At 34.8% G+C, this 22,458-nt stretch overlaps 5 protein-coding genes across 7 annotated transcripts; 3 read left to right on the forward strand and 2 right to left on the reverse strand.

Moving 5' to 3' along the window:
• Positions 1 to 7: 7 nt before the first annotated feature.
• LOC142974896 (uncharacterized) lies at positions 8 to 2,541 on the reverse strand. 3 transcript variants are annotated; one of them, XM_076117467.1, is made up of 3 exons: positions 2,403 to 2,541; positions 1,674 to 1,851; positions 8 to 1,588 (listed from the first exon to the last, which is right to left on the reverse strand). In XM_076117467.1, exons 2-3 carry the CDS (start codon positions 1,831 to 1,833, stop codon positions 108 to 110), a joined length of 1,641 nt encoding a protein of 546 aa, XP_075973582.1. In that variant the 5' UTR covers positions 1,834 to 1,851; positions 2,403 to 2,541; the 3' UTR covers positions 8 to 107. The 3 variants fall into 3 exon arrangements, with proteins under 3 accessions (XP_075973582.1, XP_075973581.1, XP_075973583.1); XM_076117466.1 differs by having other exon boundaries at positions 1,674 to 1,848; positions 2,403 to 2,539; XM_076117468.1 differs by lacking the exon at positions 2,403 to 2,541 and adding an exon at positions 1,934 to 1,972.
• Positions 2,542 to 2,903: 362 nt separating this feature from the next.
• LOC142974628 (uncharacterized) lies at positions 2,904 to 5,324 on the forward strand. The gene is made up of 3 exons (XM_076117072.1): positions 2,904 to 3,042; positions 3,324 to 3,501; positions 3,805 to 5,324. Exons 2-3 carry the CDS (start codon positions 3,333 to 3,335, stop codon positions 5,208 to 5,210), a joined length of 1,575 nt encoding a protein of 524 aa, XP_075973187.1. The 5' UTR covers positions 2,904 to 3,042; positions 3,324 to 3,332; the 3' UTR covers positions 5,211 to 5,324.
• A 372-nt stretch (positions 5,325 to 5,696) lies between these two features.
• On the forward strand, positions 5,697 to 7,169 carry LOC142975169 (uncharacterized). The gene is made up of 3 exons (XM_076117903.1): positions 5,697 to 5,961; positions 6,533 to 6,691; positions 6,949 to 7,169. The coding sequence occupies exons 1-3, from the start codon at positions 5,749 to 5,751 to the stop codon at positions 7,156 to 7,158; spliced, it is 582 nt and encodes a 193-aa protein (XP_075974018.1). The 5' UTR covers positions 5,697 to 5,748; the 3' UTR covers positions 7,159 to 7,169.
• A 465-nt stretch (positions 7,170 to 7,634) lies between these two features.
• Positions 7,635 to 9,570, forward strand: LOC142974943 (uncharacterized). Its single transcript, XM_076117521.1, has 5 exons — positions 7,635 to 7,856; positions 8,098 to 8,270; positions 8,531 to 8,633; positions 8,837 to 9,024; positions 9,419 to 9,570. The coding sequence occupies exons 1-5, from the start codon at positions 7,791 to 7,793 to the stop codon at positions 9,510 to 9,512; spliced, it is 624 nt and encodes a 207-aa protein (XP_075973636.1). The 5' UTR covers positions 7,635 to 7,790; the 3' UTR covers positions 9,513 to 9,570.
• Positions 9,571 to 9,946: 376 nt separating this feature from the next.
• On the reverse strand, positions 9,947 to 21,457 carry LOC142974899 (uncharacterized). Its single transcript, XM_076117471.1, has 11 exons — positions 21,280 to 21,457; positions 20,275 to 20,448; positions 19,180 to 19,358; positions 18,455 to 18,646; positions 17,957 to 18,093; positions 16,672 to 16,926; positions 15,754 to 15,885; positions 15,109 to 15,210; positions 14,647 to 14,819; positions 13,575 to 14,405; positions 9,947 to 11,929 (listed from the first exon to the last, which is right to left on the reverse strand). Exons 2-11 carry the CDS (start codon positions 20,433 to 20,435, stop codon positions 11,839 to 11,841), a joined length of 2,253 nt encoding a protein of 750 aa, XP_075973586.1. The 5' UTR covers positions 20,436 to 20,448; positions 21,280 to 21,457; the 3' UTR covers positions 9,947 to 11,838.
• Positions 21,458 to 22,458: the final 1,001 nt, after the last annotated feature.

The raw sequence follows: 22,458 nt of genomic DNA on the forward strand, positions 1-22,458 counted from the left end.
ATGAATTTGTATTACTTATTTTATTAAGAAAAATCCAAAACAAGCATTTTAAATAAAATAATTTAATATAAATAATCCTAAAATAACAATAATTAACTTTAATGTAGTTATAATAAAATTAATTCAATGCCCATACATGAAGATAAAAGTCCTTTACAAAAAATTGTCAATTCTGCGATTATAAAATCTGTAATAGTTTCTTCTTCACTATGATGAATTACATTACTGTATATTGTACCTAAAAATGCATGACATGGTGTATCAGTTGCAATAATATTCCCTTTTACATCGATAGTCAGTTTATTCGCCTCTAACTTATTTTCCGTTTCGGTAATTTCTGGAGTAATAGTGGCACTATTTGTTTCAGACTTATTATAAATTGCTGCTGCAGATATAATAACTGGTTTATAAATATTTTTAGTTTCGTTTTCTATTCTTTCCAAAGTATTTTTGGACGAGGAGCTTTCTTCGGAATTAGATACAATGACGTTTTTGTGGGTGCTACTTGTGACTGTCTCATTTGCAGGCTTGGGTGTAATATCGGCTTTATTGTGGAATAGATATTCTAAGAACAATGGTAGTAAACTCATTTTTGTAGTTTCATGAGACATTTCGGAAGAATTTGTCAATTCGCTGCTATTGAGACCATTATTATGTTCATCAGCGTGTTTTACACTATTAACTTTGTGATGACTCGTCTTGGGTTTGTCTAAATATTCTTTGTTTGATGCGGAGGCATTCCTATGATGTAAACTTTCAGTAACCTTACGTTCATTTCTGACGTGAATCCTGTTCTCGGCCTCTGACAGTGTTTGAAGCGAAAAAGCGTTTGCAGATACATCTTCACTTTCCAAAGCTTCAATAATATCACGAATGTTGTTTAGTTTTCTAGACTTCTTGGATTTCGCCTTTAATTTGTTCTTTAATTTTGAATCACTAATAACTTTGTCAGTATGTGCGTACTTGTTCAAAATCTTCTGAAGTTTTTCAATATACAAGTTATGTTGATATCCCGGCGTTATAATATCAGGGTTTATGGCAATACCTCCTTTGTCCCAGATAGAAACAGTACGTGCTAAGAACTCAATCAGTTGATGGGGCAAAGTCCTCCAGTATTTTTTTAGTGGAGAGTTATCCATGTATGTAGAAAGAGTCACATGTTCTATATAAACGTTTGGACTCTGAGTTTCCTTCTTCAAAGCACTGATATCCTTGTTCATAAGCATGTTCAAAGCCAATTCGTTGTTTTCCTCCGCACTCAGCCAGCCCATATTAGTGTCATTATTAACCACGATAAAGTTAAATTTAAAATCTGAGAATGTATACGCTACAGGTTCAATGTAAGGTAAGTATTGATTTAAATCAATTTCTTCATGTTTGCTAACAAATACATGCATATAAACTTCAGGTAGAGATGCACTTTTTAATGAAAGCTTTTCGTTTTCTTTTATGTATACAGCTCTTGCAGGTTTTAGGTCAGCGGGAGAGACCATGGAGAATGCGAATAGGCTGTTATAAATGATAAACGTAGTTAAACTGATCATTCCGATTCCTATCCACCAATATGTAAGAAAAGACGACCAGTGCTCTGAAAATATAATACAAACATATTGCTATTAGTTTTGTTGGTGACAACATTGCTAATATAATGAACTAGGAAAGGGTTGTAATACCTGGCCAACGAGTAAAGATAGCGGCTGCTCCTTTGAGGTTGTTTCTCCGCTCTTTGTAATTCATCGGTCGAACTCGCCGATAGTACCGAGGACTGTATATTTCTTCTTCCGACGCTTCTTCACATAGTAACGGGTGTTGCTCTCGACAATACTCACTCATCACTCCCCATCGATTCTACTATTAACAAAAATAAAATATAAATACAATTACAACACCCTGCTGTGATACAAATTCAAAATTGAAACTTTTAAAATCTTACGAAATTTCAATCATGTCATGTCACTTGTAATTTAATGGCAGTACTGAATCTTTGAATCGGAAGAGGCTACACTTGTGCATATAGAAACTTTTTTAAATCAGCTCGTATTTGCTATCGTAGGAAGCACCTATCGAATTAAGTAAAGTAACTACCTTCTACTGTAATCATCTGATAGGTATCAAATGTATAATATTAGGTAGGAATACTTGACTTTTACAAACATACAAACGACTAATACATAGAACCGTAGGTAATCATTGCATCTAAATCACACAAACAGTATTTTCTATCATGATAGAATTGAACCAATTATATGACTGAAACCCCAATGCTTTGTGGCGGCGCATGGCATGGCCACCTAAAGCGCTTATCACTGCTATTCATAGAAAAAAAAAAACATAATAATATCTCTAGTCAAGAGATAATTGTCTGAAAAGAAAATCAAGGCAACCTTTTACTAAACACTTACCGTCATTTGTATTTATTCGTAGTTTATACACTTGATTTAATCACAACTATTTTATACAACAATTATTACGACCTTACACAGTAATTGTATGACTGAATATAGAAATACGCACGTAAGTTCCTATCACAATGTGTGCCCGGCACGTTTATATTTTTCCGCTGTAATTTTGTTGATTCAACATCTGATTTGTCTCACGTACAGCTGCTATCGTTGTTGCTAAATTTTGCACATATTGCAGATTTTATATACGTAGCACATTATTACCTAATAATGACTTCAAATATAATATTAAAATGGCGTTTATTTGTTTAAACAGATTTCATAGATAATTATTGTACACCCATTAAATAGTTATCGTAGTTCATTGATTAATGATGCCTGCCCTATTCAATTTATTCATCACTGTCTATTTATTTGTTGGAGCTACTAATATTATAATAAAACCTGCTTGGTATGATACAATTAAAATGAAGTAGCTTTATCAAATTAAAAATATTAAAATGATGTCATTTATTTTGAAATTGGAATGGCTACAAAATTAATAGCAAATGTCGTACTCCCGTTCCCAATTTTTCACATTGGCTGAATATTGAAAGTTTTAAGTAACAAAAAATACTTTGTGTTTTATATTCGGAGTAAGGTGAGGAATATATTTTGTCACAATCTATTATTACTACTTACTGTTTTTTAAGTATACGACTGGTTTATCGATAAATGAATGACAGTAACTTAGAAGTTTTCGGATTTACTATGTTGCAATTGTAACAATACACTTGGGCAAAGGTATATTTTAGTTGATAAATAAGTTAATATTAAATCCCGAAATCTCTACATTTAGACACTACGTTTAATTTTATACTTCATTATTTCATGTTGATGATTTTTACGTTGTCAATAATGACGTATAATAAATATTTTCAGTGAGGTATAATGGTGGAGCGTGCTCCACAGACCAAACGAGACGAGCAGTATCCATTGCTAAAGGTGGACGGTGGAGGAGGTGATGGCGGCGCGCACGTTCAACCCGCGCCGACCCTGGTCACGCCAGGCTGGGGCGTTACCTGCGCACCTAAACAATCTTGGCTAGTTCGCTGGCCTGGTGAGTCTCATTAGCAACAAAATTCAATTTGCTTGTTTTATTTATATTATCGTATGGTTAGTCAACCCAGTGTCAGACTCGAGGCGCTCGAAAGGCCTTTGATAGGGCTTAAAAACTATTATCGTAGTAGACAACAATCGGGACCGATTTACGTGCCCTCCAAAGCACGGAGACGCTCAGATCAAATACCACCAAACGGTCACCCATCAATAGAATAAGAGTACAACTGGTTATTGGCTATTAGCCCATGAAACCTAAATACAAAGGACCTTGGTGATCTTATTGTTGATTTATTTGTTTCAGAGTACATTTCAACCTGTTGGATGACCATAATCTTGCTTGGGATCTCTTTCTTGGTGTTTTATGCATTAGGAATGGAAGCGTACCGAAGACAGCCAGTTTTACTCATAAAGTGCAACGGTTCCAAGCCAGCAAGTGATGTTTTTTTTCACCAAATTTTACCAAGAGGAAGCCCTGCACCAATAATGCTCTATTCCGAATACCTTTCAAATATGGCTTATCAATATCCCTTGCTGCATTTCCACGTGTACTTTTTAATCGACGACTCCGTACAAAATGCTTATAGAGTCTCGCGGCACCCACGATTCATCAATTCCTTGATCCCAATGCCTTTGGCTAATACCTATCCTTTGTACAAACTGGATGAAAACAGCAGACGTGACCTCGCTGAGTTTCAGAGAAAGTTTCATAACGTTAACGTAACGATTATGCCTCTCAGCAAGTATATGGCGATGACTCCTTTGAAGTATAAGTGGAGAAACATACCACTTAACTACCTAACGTTTTATGCAAGAGTTTTCTCAGTTTGGCAATATGGAGGCGTCGGTATGGAATTATGTACTTTCAATAACTACTACAATAATCGGCAACATATTGATCGAAGAATATCTGCTATACTAAAGCAACATAACGATGGAATTAAAATCGAAGACTACACAAATGCATTAAATAAGATTGACCGTGAAGAAGAGAGCGAACTATTCTCGATATTCTATGGATTAATCCATTCAATATTCAATGAAACTCGAACGTTTTTCTCGAACAGTTTCACAATGCCTCAAGTGATCCCTGAAAATGAACCAACCACTAAGAATGAACCATTGATTCGCTTACATAGAAATAAACGGGAAGTACCGACAGTTGGCGATAAAGAAAATGACAAAAGCTCTATTTTCGTCGACATTTTAAATTCAACAAATGCTACTGACCTAAAGAAGAATGAATATTTGGTAGGTGATACTGAAGTCAATGTAAACGTAACAAATGCTATGCCACCGGTAAACTTATCTTTTGTCAGTGAACCGACTACAGAAACAAACAACAAATCCGAAATCCGGCCGGAACCGTTGAACAAAACTAATCAACACCTTGTTCTGTTTTACGATTTTTCACTGTTTTCGGATGGCGCTGCACCTGCATTTGGCATGCCAGAAGCTTTCATGCGCTCTGACGTGAATCAAGTGGAGGGCAAATTGAAATATGGAAATACCGCCTCATCTCTCCTGTCGTTGGATTCCGAAGGAATATTTGTTGCAGCGTCGTCAAGGTTACACCCTTTCTTAGGTCATTTGATTTCTGCTGGCTGCCAACGTATGCATCCTAAGTTTGCTATCCAAGATACAATTCTCACTCAATGTTCAGGAACTTTTAAGGAGGATACTTACTGCAACAATATTTATTTACTGTAGTTTTAATGTTTCTTGTCACGTAAATGTTTCTTACTATTCTATTGCTTGTATTTTCATTATTTTACTCCCTGTAGAAACATGTACGGCATTTGATAAATTTAGTATTAAAGTGTTATAATATTATTATTGTTCATTAATTTCTTTACAATCTTAAGTAATGATTGGTATGGCTAGGTAGAAAAAAAAGGGGTGCCTTCAAATTCAATTACCAAGCGCCGCTTGATCATGGCGCCGTTTTCTATTCAATCGCCAATATTTTCTTTGTACATAGTCTTACCTTTCACATTGGAAAGTCCTCCCTCGTCTAGTAAACCTTATTGAACTTTGTCCAAAGGAAAAGACTATACCATATCCATCATATCATGTGTAAACTATGCTTAATGTTGACCTCAAATGTGTAATGTACACATTCCTAAATTTATTAAAAATGCACTATCCTTGACAATGTCACGTGAACTTTCAATATGACGTCATTGGTTAGACATTTTAATCGCCGCCGCGCCGCGTATTATGTCTAGGAACATGAAATTATAAATGGATGTGTAAACATAATAATATTATTACCTATCATAATGATAAATCTAATTCATCACATTTTGTCAACAAATTCGGTAGAAAAATGAAGTTACCGTTCAACATAGTGTTGACTCCTTTGATGAAGCCGCATCTCGGACGCACCAGACTATTTTGTCAACATCCAGCATTCGCAATGAGTATTTATTACACGTACTTGTATGGAATACTTGGTTTTGTAAGATTTTAACCGCCACATTTTCCTAAAATAGTTTCACCAATCATACCAAAACCAACGTTATTTACTATTACCTACTGTAGACTTTTTTTGTTTAGAGAAACACCTAATGTAGCATTGTCAGATGGCTAGAAGCTTCTGAGCCTCTTTGGCCAGATAAACTTGATATGGTCTTATTTCAATTTTCATTATCTATACTTCTATACTAATATTATAAAGCTGAAGAATTTGTTTGTTTGTTTGAACGCGCTAATCTCAGGAACTACTGGTCTGATTTGAAAAATTCTTTCAGTGTTAGATAGTCCATTTATCGAGGAAGGTTATAGGCTATATATCATCACGCTACTAGCAATAGGAGCAGAGTACCAGTCAAAAATGTTACAAAAACGGGGAAAATTTTTAACGCTTATGTAATGCAAGCGAAGTTGCGCGGGTCAGCTAGTTTACAATAAAAAGCTTGTACCAAATCATAATTTCGAATTTGCGATCGTTAAAAATCTGAAACACGTAGGTACTATTTATTACCCAATCTCTTAGTGTGCTTTGTAATATTGTTATTAATTAATTTCAGTTGCTAAGTGCAAACCATTTGAGAAAACATTTGGGCGAAACACCACCGGACACATTGAATGCAGAACCCGGCAACTTTATGATTGTCCATGATTTGAAGATTATCGCCACCTCAATGGGACTGGTGCAATACGCTTGTTTAGTTGTTGGGTGTCTGACAGTAAGTTATCATTTTAGTTTCACTACTTATTTATTTTGTTTTAGTTCTTCTTCTAGACTCTTTTTGTTTATTTTGTACCTACCTATTAAGCCTAAAAAACCTTTTATTTGGTTTTCATATAGTTATTAGGATTTATACCTATCGATCTTAAACTAATAAATTATATTCTTCAAGCCAGATAGAGGAAGATATAGGTAATGTAGTCCTTTTGGTTCTAGATTTATATGCTCGTATTTTGATACCTAATCTTTTTCCAGGAGAATCCATCTTTGTTCCTTCCTCATCTATTTGGCCAGTTAATACTTGTCGTCGTAAAAGTGCTGAATGCTCTTCTCGTATTAGCGTCTGTAAATCTCAAAGCACTCGGTAAACTCACATACAAAGTTCCTGCGATTATGCTGATGACGTTCAACTGGTTTCAAGAATTTTGTGTCTTTCGACAACATCTTTGTATTTGTGATCTGTGATTTTTGGAAAATAAATTATTGTGTTCAGAATGTGTTTTATTTTTTAAAACAGCTTTTAGTACTTAAGAAAATTACATCAGGTGGCAATATAATATAAGAGATTGATTTAACGTTGGCAATGCAGTATTAGATTTATCCGAAGTTTATTTTGTTACAAATTCGTTTTACGCTTACAAGATTTTCAGTCCGTAAAAGCGAAAAGAGTGCATGTAGGCAGAGGACTAGGTACTCCTACAATTCAGAATTTGTCATGCACTGAGAAGCATGTTAACTACGAGTATGTATAATTTGCAAAGCTGCAGTTTGTAGAACGTTATTTGTAGTACCTAAATTCTAACACCTATAACATTGATTGAACTATAATAATACTATGGTAGAGTATGAAGGTTATAATTTAGACACTAAAAAAAGGTGCTGGCCACAAGCGATTTCATGATTTAGATGTTTTGACATTGACGTAAATGGCACATAACGTTGACACCATAATCTCAACATGCGCTACATTATGTAATTACGTTTAGCAAAATATTTTACATGAAAATTCATGTGATTTACTCATGAAATGCATATTTTAGTAATTTCCGTCACTCAATAGTTACCATGAAGGTTTTTATAGATTGAAGGGGACCAGCATGGAAACTGAAAGCAATAATATTCTAAATCTGCTACGGCGCAAACATAATAATCACGCGAACACTGTAAGTATGTTCTACAAACTTTATTTATTCGAGGTAAAAAGCTTGCATTTTGCCTTGAGTAGATTATTTCTGACATCTGCCAAAATATGCATTTGGTTTTGATAAGACCGTGCCAGAAACCCCGCCGTAAAAGAATGCATCATGCACTTTTTATCAGCCCATTTCTGTGTTCCCTCCCAAAACAAGTCCTCCCCTATACTTGGATCTGAAACTGCTTATAACGAACGTGATTGCTCTTCAGCTACCCAACATAGAAGAAAACAGCGAGGGGTTCAAAATAAAGTTGCGAGCATTGCTGGTGGCGCTGCTGGGGGTGTCGATGTCGGCGTGTGCGTTTGCTTCACAGCCGGTTGAACTCGAATTGGACGATGACGACGTCGCGCAGAAACTGAGCAACGTCAGCTTTGCCAGACGGTACGTATAAAATATACATTTCTATAATCTAGGCCCTAGGCACCGTTAATGTTTGGGTCTGAAAGTCAGCAGCAAAAAACAAAGAGAGGAGTGCGGATGACGGTAATGTAAAACAGCGACGGTGTTCTTTAGTTACGTCACCTATTTATCTTCACCATCGTGTTTTTAATAGCAAGTTCAAGTGGTTTTTATATTCCAAATACATTGTAAGTTTAGCTTAGCTGAGTGCAGTGTTTATGAACTATGTTTTTTTGTTCCAGCATAACAAAGCCAACGATTCGTCTAGTGATGGGATATGGTAAACTTAGTGCGTTCGTCACAGCAGCCACCTCACTGCTGTTATTGGTAGCTGTTATGTCCAAGGTACCTTATTTCACTTTCTTGTATCCAACTAACAGATTGGCTATGAGCTTCTTTATTTACAAGTACGTTGTACGTAAGTATTCAATGAACGATTGAATCAGAACATCTTAGTTCGACTTTTTGCAAACACAGATGGGTCGAGACTGGCGAAAGTTAATTACTGAGCACCAGGATACTAAAGTCATTTATATATTTTCGTTTAGCAATCTTGGTGGCGTCGTGGTGCCCGTTGGTTGGCGGCTCCGGCGCTGTTAGTGGCTGCTCTCGAGGCAGCTTCAGATGCTAGTGATGCTATGCTGGCTGCTGCATTGCGTGGGACCGCAGAGCCAGCACGTGTCGCCGCGCAAACTGCCGCCGCTGCGCTCCTTGTCACCGTTGAGATATTAGTCTGGTATGCTTCTTACATTCATATATGATACAGACTTAGCTTGGCATCTCCTATAATTCGTGATTCGACCACACACCATTATGGTGTGATGCATTTTCGAATTGCTCTGCTGCATTTGGAGTCGGTTCTTGAGTTGGGCCAAATGCATCTGTTCCTGGCCTAGCCTAGTTTGGGAACTATTGATAATCTCATGTAACTTTGTATATTTTCTGGAAATGAACTTTTCATCTTTATCTTATTCTGGGTGTCTGTCTATTTCACATCATGAAAGAATCGAACTAAGCGTGTACCTACGCGAAGCTCAGTAGTTTCATACACTCGGTCCAAGCCAGGAAGGTCCTAGGTTTAAGTAACTTGGCCTCTACATTACTCATAGTTATATCTTTGTATCTCACAGGTACTTTATAGCCAAATTTTTCGAGTACAACCCACCGCCTACACCGGAGCAAAGAGAAAAGGAAAGTTTAATCAGAGCTCTGCCGATGCAATAAATTATTTGTATGAATTTTACCGCACCTCAACACTTTTATATAAAACGATTTATTTATGCGTTGGCGTTCTTATTTACCCATGTACCTGCAAGATTTTTCAGATTTTTTTATTACTAGCTGACCCGCGCAACTTCGCTTGCGTCACATCATGTTTTTGTAACATTTTTTATTGCTACTCTGCTCCTATTTGGTCGTAGCGTGATGATATATAGCCTATAGCCTTCCTCGATAAATGGACTATCTAACACTGAAAGAATTTTTCAAATCGGACCAGCAGTTCCTGAGATTAGCGCGTTCAAACAAACAAACAAACTCTTCAGCTTTATAATATTAGTAAGTATAGATATTTAGTGGAGTATCAATAGCCGGTACCTATCTGATGTCGGTACCTCAGTACGTATGGTATATACGCCACAGAAATAAAAAAACATACATCACCTTTATACATAACTTTATTTAAAACAATAGCTAAGATACATGGTTTCATAAGTAACTTAGAAACTAAAGTTGTTGACCAAATTATTTTATCACTAGGTTTTTCAAACTTACTCATGAATAATAATGTATTTTTTTTATATTTGATCTACTTCATCTACATTTCTTTTCTCCGTTTCGTACATTTTTTATTATATCAGTGCAAAGATCTCACAGGGTTAGAAGTTAAATAGTGTTTTCAACGAAAAACTAGTTTTCGATTGGATTCCAGATTTATTCTACCTTCGTTTCAAAATATTGGTTTATAGTGAGCATGACAGACTTACCTAACAAAAGCGTAACTACTGTTGATTTAATTAGCACGGTTCAAATATTACATTTTCAGATATTGCAGAGCTTTAAGATTGCATTGCTTGCACTAATCAGGAACATTTTTGTCTAAATCTATAGGCCACATAATTTCATGACTTTGACATCGTTTCGATATTTGGAATAAAAAATATATCCATGCTATACATATTTTAAATTTCCAGCCTAAAGTAACAGTTAAAGTAACCACGCATTTTTTACCCCTAACTGTCCCACTGCTGGGCAAGGGTCTTCTCCATACACATAGATAAATAAATTTATAAATATAATTAACTCTAAAAACCAATTCAGCCTCGTGCAGTCTATACTGTGAAATAGATTAATAAATCAGATTCTTTTTCTGCTCTTAATGTAATCGCAAAATTTCACTACATTTTTTTTTTACCCTATACTGTCCCATTGTTGGGCAACGGTCTCCCCCAAACTTCTCCAATTTCACTACATAATAATAATATTATGGCGCACGTGTTTTGTTATAAACATAAAAATATTGCACAATTTAGAATCTTAAATATTATAAACAATAATAAAACATAGGCATTGAAATTATAATATCATATTGGAATTACAATTACTAATTGAATCGATTTGTAGTAGATTTACTCTCAATCTTAATTCTCATACAAGCTAGATGTCATCTTAGCATCCCATAACCATCTAAAAATCGTTTAACTCACTAGGAATGAAATAACCCAGGTTTCTGAGTACTTTTGACGGTAGTTTATCTATTCAATTGCGTTTTTTTGTATGAGTTTAAACGCTATTGAATAGATAAACTACCGCTAAATGTACCTCAGAAATCGAGGGGTAAGAAGTTAATATTATAATGAACATATTTGGAAGGAAACACATTTTTTTGGCTTTTTTTCTAGAATAGCTAAATAATTTATACATTTCTTAAAGAAATAACAATAACTTCGCGAAAGCTAGTAACTGAGTTCACTCGATGTAATCCCGAGAGAGATTTTTTCAAGGCACAGATTCTTTAAATATTAACAAGCAATTTCTGTATCACAGTGCAAAATCGTATCACATATTTCGCTCACCTAGATCAAAACTGTAACAACTTAAATAAAACTATGTATGTTATTTTTAACATCAGTCCATAAACGCAACAGTGACATTTTTTACAACTTTTCTAAAATCAAATTGAGTGAAAGGAGGGTAGTTTGCAAGGATGGTTACGAAGTAGTGTTCTGTCGTCTCTGCATGCCTTTATTAGTGTAAAAGTGATTTTAATTGTGTATGTATCAAATTGAAATTTGTCGATTTCCATAGTAAAAATGCCGTTAACGTTATTTTAGCCTCATGAAAAAAATACCTTTTTTGACTTGTGTAAGTTTAGATCTAGGAATGCGAAATCTAACATTTCAAACATATACGCCAAAGCCTAAAAGGACAAAAATACATCTATGATAAAATAAGTAATATTATAACATCTCTATAGCAGTTTGTAGGCACATAATTTGTTACAAAGTTTACTATATAAGGATTCAAAATAGTATATAGTGTATAACTATAATTAATTTGGACTCCTTTTTGTGATATGTTTCGTTTTCTCTAGAAGAGCTTGACAATTTCCGATGAGTTTCGCAAACTTGATTGGGCTATATCTATGTGGGACAAAATAAATGATTATTAGACGGTACTTGAATGACATAATCACCTTATAATAGCAAAGGTATTTAAGTAAACCTCAATGGCGACCTAACCTGGGGCGGAAAGAGAGGCCTGTCCTAGGCAATCCAAAAGTCCAGAGAAAAAAAAATCAAAAAAGAGATAAATTTTACTCCACACTTTAGTCTTTTGGAGGCCCTCAGAATTTATGTAATAAAACTTCGTTATAATAGTTTTTTGCTCGGAAAATAGGCCAAATCGTTAGGGTTTGGCCTAATTTACGTTTTCCGCTCACTGGGATCCCAATCTTATAAGCTGTATTCCTTCGCCGCTAAGGTCGAATACAGAGATATCCCACAACAGTAGTTATTATGAGTACTCTTGAGACACCATGGATTGCAAACCTCAACACACAATCGAGGGGATCGGAAAATTGACCTGCACGATGCTATTAGTAGTCAAAATCCATGCCATTTCATAACATGTAAGGTTAAGTCATTTTTATAGCACACATTTATATGAACACAACGAAACAGTATTAAATTTGAATTAATTTCATTTCAATAACAATCAGTAAATCAGATAAATTACTTTTTATATCTATGAAATTTTAAGTAACGTAAAGCGCTTGCAAGTGAAGCTTACTTTCTGTGCGTACGCTCAAGCTCATGCATTGCACGTCAGAGATGTACACACAAGCGTATTAGGTCGTGTATGTACCGTACGAACACGTACGTATACGCAACATTATATCTTTCACTTTTACTCATCAGATTGTGCCCGATATTAAGTGCTATAGTATTACTATACAGCTCAGTATAATACGTCATATCGTTTTTACATCTTTAGCAAATACTAGTACGTTTTAGCGTAGCCTCTACGATTCTTACGTACTATATACGAAGTGAATACTTGTGCTATAAACGTGTGCTATTTTTTATAGTGTTGTGTGAAAGTACCGTGCAACAGCCATTATTTTAGTACCTATATTATATTTATTTTAGTTATTACCAAGAAGAAAACGGGTAACAGGTATTATGAGTTGGAACAGATACCCAATCAAATGTTTGCATACCCACAAAATAGTTTGGTTAGTAATAAAACCAGACGGATTATCGGAAGTTACTAAAGCTCTGTGCACATTTAGAATGGTGTAAATATATTAGTATAATATGTTGAACGAGAGTTGATAAATACAATGCATAATAATATTAACATTATACCTACAATAGAGACACATTCATAATACGAACAGTTTCACTGTGAGAATATACATTGTTTAATATAAAATATTGACCTTAGAAATATACATTTATTCTTATCAACTCTCGTCGATGTTAGTGAACAATTGGTTACTCTAGCAAATACAGTAATGTTATTTGTATACCCATTGTAAGACAACTAGAAAAACTTGTGTAGATTACTAGTATACTGTGGCCTAAAAATATATAATGTGTAGCGCGATGCTTTTCTACCGGCACCATCGAGTATCGAGAGTTTGACTTTTAAAATATACTGCAAATCTAATTCATGCAATGCCCACTAGAGGCGCTAATTAGATTTTTATACAGAATTTCTCGATAGCTGGATGGTTTTCGACAGTGACAGAGAATCGCGCTACTGGAAGATTATTAAGCATACCTAACACCGCTGCAGGTTTCGCAAATCATCAGCTTCTTGTTCGGATACTCTACGCGCCTTTGGTCCATCTGTTCGTCAATCCACCCAAGCAAGCGTCCTTTCAGCATCAGTATAGTTTCTTGCCGTACAACTCCTTCTTGAAAGAACTCCTTCAATACAACTATAATACTGTTGTCATCCGAACACACTTCGCCTAGAGGCCTTTGGTGCTTCATAAAGTTGAACACAAACTTTACGATTTGTACTATTAAATCCTCATCAGGGCTCAAAAGCCTCAGCCTAGCAATGTCCTCGGGAATGAGAGTTGACAGTACATTGAACGATACAGTCATCAAATTAACGTACAGATCTTGACTCAAGTTCTCAAGCATGAGTGCTATGTTCTCCGCTCCGGAGGCACTCACTCTTACTAGCAAGGAGCCTATTCTTAAAATCTCTCCCGGATGAATGCCAACAAGCATTGTATTGTTTTCTTCTTCACGATCAGCGAATGTTGTTACTGCAGTCGTAGACGGCGTGATTTTTGTAGGTACATTCTTAACTGAGAGGTCAGCTGGCCCCAATTTACTGAACAACTGCGCTCGCCCATCCTTTCCTAGATTATACAAGTGTGATGGATCAAACTTGTGTTGTGCGTTGATATTCACTTTGCCGTCGGAAGTCATAGAAATCCTCAGTTTGTGCTGGTTGATGTCCTTGTTGACTCTGAGTGCGTCCGCAAAGAATTGATCTTTGTCGATGATGTTCTTGATGCCTCGGATTACTTCTGTGTTACCTTGTACCGCCCCTTGTATTCTTCTTGATTCGGCGCTCATTTTGTCGAATATTTTTCTGGAAGAGAATTCAGTAAGCGAATGTAATTAGTTACCTATTTCAATTACATTGTACAGCGCGCAATGAGCCGTAAAGGGAAACTGCGTTAATTATTGAAGGTAATATTGTAATACACTAATGGAAAATTGCTTTTGCTAAGAAAATAGTTCTCCTGAACCACGAATCTTGCCTATTTTGAATTTATTTCGTTCACCATTTATTTATCAAAAGTAATCGAAGAAAAGTATATTGTAAATACCTGTGTCGATTGCTCCTAAGCGTAGAACGATATTCATTGAGAGTCTTAGCCTGTGCGTCTTCGATAATACTCTGTGCAGTTTTGTTCGACACCACGGCGTGGCAGAAGAACAACGTCGCAGCAGTGAACTGGAACAATTCTAGCTTCGTAGGTGCCTCTCCGTGATTGCGATACTGGAAGCAAAATTTAAGATGTGACTAAGTATTTTATTTCAGTTTATGAGCAATAGACTGGTTTACTTATTCCATACTCTTATTATCGGTAAAACCAGAGATCATTTGGACCAACAAAAGAGTTTCTAGCAGAAAAGTCCAAAGTTCGTATAGCCCTAAAAAAAACCTGATACCTCAATCATGGGAATCGAACCGAGACTTGATGATCAGCAGTCGCATACACCCGACCGGTGTATAATCCATAACCAGGTAATCATAATATAATTATTTCAAATAATCATTAACTTACCTTTACTATGATATGGAACAGACTGTTGACGACGCCTGCACCGCCAGTCAATAGATTAGCATGGCGAAGTACTTCCACGGATACTGTGAGCGCTTGTCCTGTCTGTAAACAAAACGAAGGAAATATTTTATCATAATAATTTTCCAAATAAAATAGTAACAAAATAATTTGTCATAAATTAAAAATTTAAAAACGCCCCATTTTTTTAATACTCATTTATAGATTGGCTAGTTATTTTAAGCCGTTCTTATATGCACACCGCCAACTTTCTCATCATACAAAGCTATTTGAGACCCAATTCGAATAAATTTGCTCTCCTCCCTTCACTTTCACCTCCTACAACTTTTTAACGGCTCAACCGATTTTTATCAAACATGTCTAAGAACACTCGCATATAAGTAACCTTTAATAACACAAAAAAAAACTAAATTGAAATCACTCAATCCGTTCGGGAGTTATGTTAGACATACACACAGACACGTCAAACTTATAACACCCCTCTTTTTGCGTCGGGGGTTAAAAAAAAGTGCACGAATCGATATGCGTATACGTATACTTGTTGCCCGTTGTTGCATAGACTCATTTTACGTATCGTTCCGAGACTCGATCAAAGTCATACCTTCTATGACTAAACACTAGACATACCTTAGTTAAGTTAGTGCCAGCAGCGGCAGACTTTGATAACAATTGGCTAGCCGCGCCCGCAGCCAGACCTACGCTTGATGCGGCGATATTCAACCAACTGCCTCGGGCTTCTGCGTCCGTTGGACTTAAAGTCTGAAATATTATCAATTATTATTTCACAATGTAATTTGGCAGTTAGTTTTATTGTAAGGAGTCAACTCAAGTTGTTTTGCGTGCATTACAGACACTTTTCAGTTGCACCTAGGGAATGCAATCCCGACTCGAGATCGTCAACTCGAGATCCCTCGCGATCAGAAATATCAATCCCGCGGGATCCCGAGATTTTCGGGATCCCGTCTAGTTAGTAAAAATAATACAATTCGAACGGCTTGTTAAATGTAATATTTGTGTGATAGTGTGGTGAATGCAATAAATTATTATTTGAAAGAAAATAAAAGCCTTTATTTTTCAATATTACTAACAACGCAAAATAATTAACAGGTGTAATAACATGAACATAATCAAAAAGGTAGGTGTAGCTCCAGGAGATCAAAATAAAAAGTAATTTGAAAGTAGCCTCTTAAAATACAAAGTGTATCAATAGTACGAGCTTCTAATCGGCATCTTAAGTCTATTGCAATGTAGCCAGCTGCTGAAAATGCCCTCTCCGACAATCCCGAACGGGATCTCGTCATATTATGCTTCGGGATTGATCCCGAAAAAATACACGGGATCTCGCGAGATCGGGATCCCGCGAGATCGGGATTGCATTCACTAGTTGCACCACTCCGGATTATAATCAGTGAGAGCCTTCTTCCGATTAATATTTTAATCAAATATGTTTTTCAAATAACATAAAATTTACATCTTCAAACTACGTTTTCATAACAACTGCATCAAAAAATCAAGTAACTTACTAAAATATTAACAAACTCTTACCTGTTCATGAACTTTTCTGTCATGAAGATGCAAAGAAGACCTGACGAGGCCATAAACTCCAGTAGCCACAGTCGCAGCCGCGGCGCCGACCAGCACGACCGGCGCGACCGGCGTGAAAGCCGCCACGCCGATGACGCCGATAGCGCCGATTGACGCCACCGTACTCGCTGTATCTACAGAACTTAACACCCGCGCTTTGATTCCTAACGCTGGTGTTGGAGCCACAGTTAACTTTACAGCGAAGGCTTCGTCGCCCTGGAATTAGTTCGATCATCAAATTCAAGTTATCCTATATTTTATTCCCTTTTTACAAGTATTTAAATCATAATACAGATATTGCTAACAGGTATTAAACGCGATGGGAATTTCAAGGTTGACGATACCATTATTTGCTGATCGTAATTTTTTGTATTAGCTTCCCATGGGAATGCGTCATTTTCCCGGGGTAAAAAGTAGCCTATGTCCTTTCTCGGGTATCAAAATATCTCTATACCAAATTAAGAGACAGACAGACATACAGAGTTACTTTCGCATTTACAATATTAAGTATAGATTATGTGTACTAAGTAGTTTTTTAAAGATAAATCATTTATTTATGTCCAAGTTTAGAATGTTTTTCAAACAATGATAGCCAATAGCCACACTAACTAGCCTTATAACTAACATTACCTGTATTGTGGTATCAATAGTATTAAATCGCGATAGTTTAAAAACTTTGTTTATATCATTATAGCATTTTTAATTAAGCATTGTTTAGGAAAAGCTGAAAAGTGAAAAACGAGCAAGTGTGAAGAAACAAAATTGATACAGATTCAGTTACATTTTTTTCACATTGAACGTAATTTATATTTTTATTTAGCATATACATCTCTATGAAGTTATCTACTGGCATAACAATTGCGCTGTGTATCATGGGAATAAATCTTGGTACATACATAATAACATATTCATTTTTAATTAGTAGACGACTTAACCACTTTCTGATTCACACATGACGTCACTATTACAATAATCATACATTTTATTTATAAACTAGCTGACCCGCGCAACTTCACTTGCGTCGCATAATAAGAGAGAATTGGTCGAAATGTTCCCCGTTTTGTAACATTTTTTACTGCTACTCTGCTCCTATTGGTCGTAGCGTGATGGTATATAGCCAATAGCCTTCCTTGATAAATAGGCTATCTAACACCAAAAGAATTTTTCAAATTGGACCAGTAGTTCCTGAGATTAGCGCGTTCAAACAAAGTATTATAAATTACTACAGAATATTATAAATACATACCTCGAGAATCGTCCCCGTATATTCCCCATTTTCAGGTACAGTGATGACACATTTTGGAAGCGTGTTGTCTGTTATGAATGAATTCCAATCTTGATACACACGTGCATTCTCGTCTACGTAAACGCGACAGGACTTAGCTGGAATAAAAATTGTATGAATAAATACTACGCATAAATAGATGTTTCTATATCAAAAAACGATTCTTTCTTTAGCAGATTGCTATTATTTTGTTTAACATACTAAAAACCAGCCGCGGCGTCGCTCGGGTGACGTTATGTTCACTTAACGAGTTGTACTCTAATACCTCTTTCAAGAGCTATTTAATGATAAAACTCGTTTAGCAGATTTGTGTTTTTCGCAAATAGACAGACAGACGCAGCGACGTGACTCTATTTTATGGAGTGTAGGGAATGTTTAGTTAGGAATTTATTTGTCCTATGAACTGTTAGTCAAAACAAAACTAGTATTATTCTCTTAATGTCATTTTGAAAAACTTACCACCAACTGTAGTAGGAATACATTTCCTTATTCTAAAAACAGCAGTGCACCATATATCACCATCAGTTCGCTCATGAAGATCCAGCCAGTAATTTGAAGGTTGAATTTGATATATTTTCAATGGCTTTGGTCGAGCACACACTACCAATAGTATTGACATAACAATGTCTTCATCATTGTGGGAATATTTACCTGTAAATATTAAACAAAATCTATTGAAAATTTTATTATCAACGAAGATAGAAGATCAGGTTAATATAACACTAGGCTGGGTAGTATGTAGGGTATAAGTATCATTCATCAAAGTCCATTATAATTAAGGGATTTGAAATTTTGACGAAATGTAGATTGCAATTTGGACTGAGTGAACTTTAGCATTCAGCTCCAATGCTCTTAGTCATAGCATTATGTTATGTACCCTATAACCTTCCTCAATAAATAGACAACAACACAATTAGACAAGTAGGTAAGTAGAGCCACTAGAACGAATAGTTCCTGAGATTAGCGTGTTTCAAAAGATTTAACTCTTCAACTTTATATTAACAGTAAAGATTAGGAAAGAAAGTAAAAAGCTTAAATAAAGATTGCTCTATTGCAATAAAAACTTATCAGTGGACTGTAGTGATAATGATATGATAGATTTCATTTGTGTGACTAATGCCTCTTATCTTATTAATTAGGGCCAATATATGCTACTGATTAGTTAAAATGCAAGTAATACTTACTTTGTTCACAAATCTTCTCATAAACTTTCATTACTTGCTCCTTTTGCCTGGAATTATAGCCTTCCAAGTGTGCATTTTCATTGTCTCTTGTTTCAGTCAGTTGCCCTTCTATACTTGGACCCCCAAATAACGCAAATGCAATATTTTGTAGGAGATAATTTCTGTTACTCTTTTCGTATCTGCAAAAATATAATAATATATGAAAATTTATTGATGATGTCTTCCATTAAAGAAAGTTTTGACTTTCTTCTGATATAAAAGCTCTCAGCATCTCAGGAATATTTTAAGATAATGTTTTACACTAAACAAACTTGGAAACAAGACAAAGTCTTAACTTGCACCTTTGTGAGCAACAAGAAATGGATGCTGTAAAATAAATACTAAACTAAATGCTAAAGAAGTATGAGATATTTCAATTTTTCCTTTGATTTACTGACTCAGATAACAGTTAAACAGAAAATTACTATTTACAGTAAGTGCCATCAATATGCAAAAACAAATTAAAGTGAATGTAACACATTAGTAACCTTATAGCTAGCACATTAGAGTACAGTTTCACACTTGGTCGTAGTAATAACATTTCTAAAATTAGCAGCATACTTCATACTTTGCAAGTGTTTGATAAACATTGTTCTAATACTCAAATCTTTCCACAAAGTACTTGTAGAGATGATATAATTTATGTCATATGAAACAGGCTATGTAAATTTACATTTAATTTAATAGGAAGGAAAATAACTATACTTCAACAACATAATAGGGAGCCCTGTGTGCAAGGTTGCCTACTTTATTTAGGAAACAAACAGAATTATTTGTATTAATTATGATCTAGTTAAATTGTGCGTGCTTGGGTTCTCTACAAAGTTGTCTTAAACTAGTTTCTTCACAAGTTATATTTGAATTTTAGTATGTCAAGCAAGTACTGATTGCTGATATTTCTTTTGCACACAACTAGCACTTATATTCATTGTCTATTTTATAAAAGATTATTTATTAGTAAATATTAAAGAATAATTAAAAATATTTATCAAACCTATAACAATAAAAGCCAGATATAATTAAATAGGGATATAATAACATAAAATCTGTACTTACTTTACCCAATCAGCGTCACCTAAATTTTCAAAATATTCCTGTTGTATTTGTACGGGTGACATTTTAATAGGCAAGTTAACAACATCCTCATTGACAATGTCCATGTTATGTGTGTTTTCTATTTCCATGCTTTTTTCATTCATTTGACAGGCATCTACCATTTTGAACTGTAAACTAAATTCAATAATTGGTAAATATATAATGCAAACGGGATGATAAAGGCAAGACTGCTTTAAAGAATGCTGTATATGACACTAAATACAATGAGATGAAATGGGTAGACATCTTTGTTTGCACAAGTATCACAGTATTAGCATGAATTTAGTGAACGTTTTGTATCAATTCATAAAATTCAAAACCACTTATGAATGAATTAAGACAAAAAAATTAAGTTAATCTAAGCTAACTAAATGTATTATTATACATTTAAGATATATTATTGGCTATAAATTGATTACTTAATTTAAAAAGACAATAAATACTACTCTAGGAAGGTAAAGTTTGCAAGGAAACCTATGCCCAGATTTGTAACAATGAATATGTTTGTAAGCAAAGTATAACCTTATAATATGTTAATGTAATTCAATAACATGCTACTGCATATGATGCCGTTGCATAACAATTATGACTAATTACAAACGGCCAGTGCCTAAGACAATGAATAAAAAAGTAATAACTGTTTTATTCCTAAAAATAAGTTTTTAAACGAACTTACAACATTAGTTTTATTATTACTAAGCACTAATACTATTTTCATATAAAATAAGTATGCGAAACATTATTGGCTTGGCATGTTTACTTTTCGTGTCGGTAAGCATGGTCTACTTTTACAAATTACGTATAAAATAAAATGCGTCTAGGTTGACGCAATAGATTATCTGATTGCATTTCTATAATTAGATAAATTCAACTGCAAATGATTGCTCTTATCGGATAATCTTCTTAAGTTTTACAGCAATATTGTAAGAAATATTTGTAACATGCGAGAACGAAATGAGTACATACCTGAACTGGCAGAAGCACAATGAATACACAGTCTCACACGTTTATAAACAGCCACAAAAGAATGAAAACTACAAGACTACGGTAAAGTCCTGACCAAAGATTCGTTTGATCAATCGTGCATGTCGTGATCAGCGGGGAAAATTTGTAGATTCTTGTTTTGTTGTGACCATAAACTAAATAAATAGTGACACTAGTGACATTTAGTTGACGCATGACATGTTGACATTTGGCTGACATAACATTTCGTTTAGTTATCAGTATTGTTGAACAATTATGTGCATATAGTTTGGGCTACTTTATTTAAGTATCTATATTTAAATGTGTCTAATATTTAATAATTTATTGGCTATCTAGAAAATTATGATAAGTCAGTCATAGGCACAAACGTTACTATAAGTACCAGAACTTTTCACAGAAACCTCTTCTTTTGTTAAAAAGTTATATGCAAATGTCAAGAAAATTATTAAGTTATATTTATATTCTATTAATTAATTTTAATTATTAAAGTTTGAGAAATAAGTTACGACGAAGAAGTCAAAGTCAAGGTCAAATATTCTTTATTTCATAAACTTTAACAAGTATTTGAAATCGACAAAATATTTCTCGTGAGAAGAAACGGCAAGAAACTCACGGCTTGCTCTTTTTAAATGTCAGTTAATTCAATGTCAAGAAAGTATCAATATACATAATGTATTTATTTATTTATCTATATATCTATTCATTATGGTAGGTACTTACCACTGTGTTTAATAATTAAATATGTATGTCTGCGTACCTACTTATTTATCACGCAATAATTTACATATTTATAAGCAAAAGAACCAAATGGTGCATTACCACATTTAAATTATATTTTTCTTATTAAAATTTGATTGATAAAGTCGCCTGTGATGTCGAATATAATTATAGACAATTAACCCACATAATGTTATGGCCTTTAACAATACTTACCTAGTCCTTTGTAATATCTTAGACCTTTATCAAACTTTCCTCGGTCCTGATTTGTAGTACAGACACAGTAGCAGTTTTTGTATTTATACCTTGTGTTACAATAAGCCCACGACCATAATCCATGCGTCGCATTTGTCTTAGCAAAAGGTCTAATTTCAAAAACTTAAGAAAGACGATTGGAGTGGTTTTATTCGCCACCAGCGGTTGCAGGTCAAATATTTAGGTACT

This window comes from Anticarsia gemmatalis, chromosome 8 (assembly GCF_050436995.1).
Source record: "Anticarsia gemmatalis isolate Benzon Research Colony breed Stoneville strain chromosome 8, ilAntGemm2 primary, whole genome shotgun sequence".
Lineage (NCBI taxonomy): Eukaryota > Metazoa > Arthropoda > Insecta > Lepidoptera > Erebidae > Anticarsia > Anticarsia gemmatalis.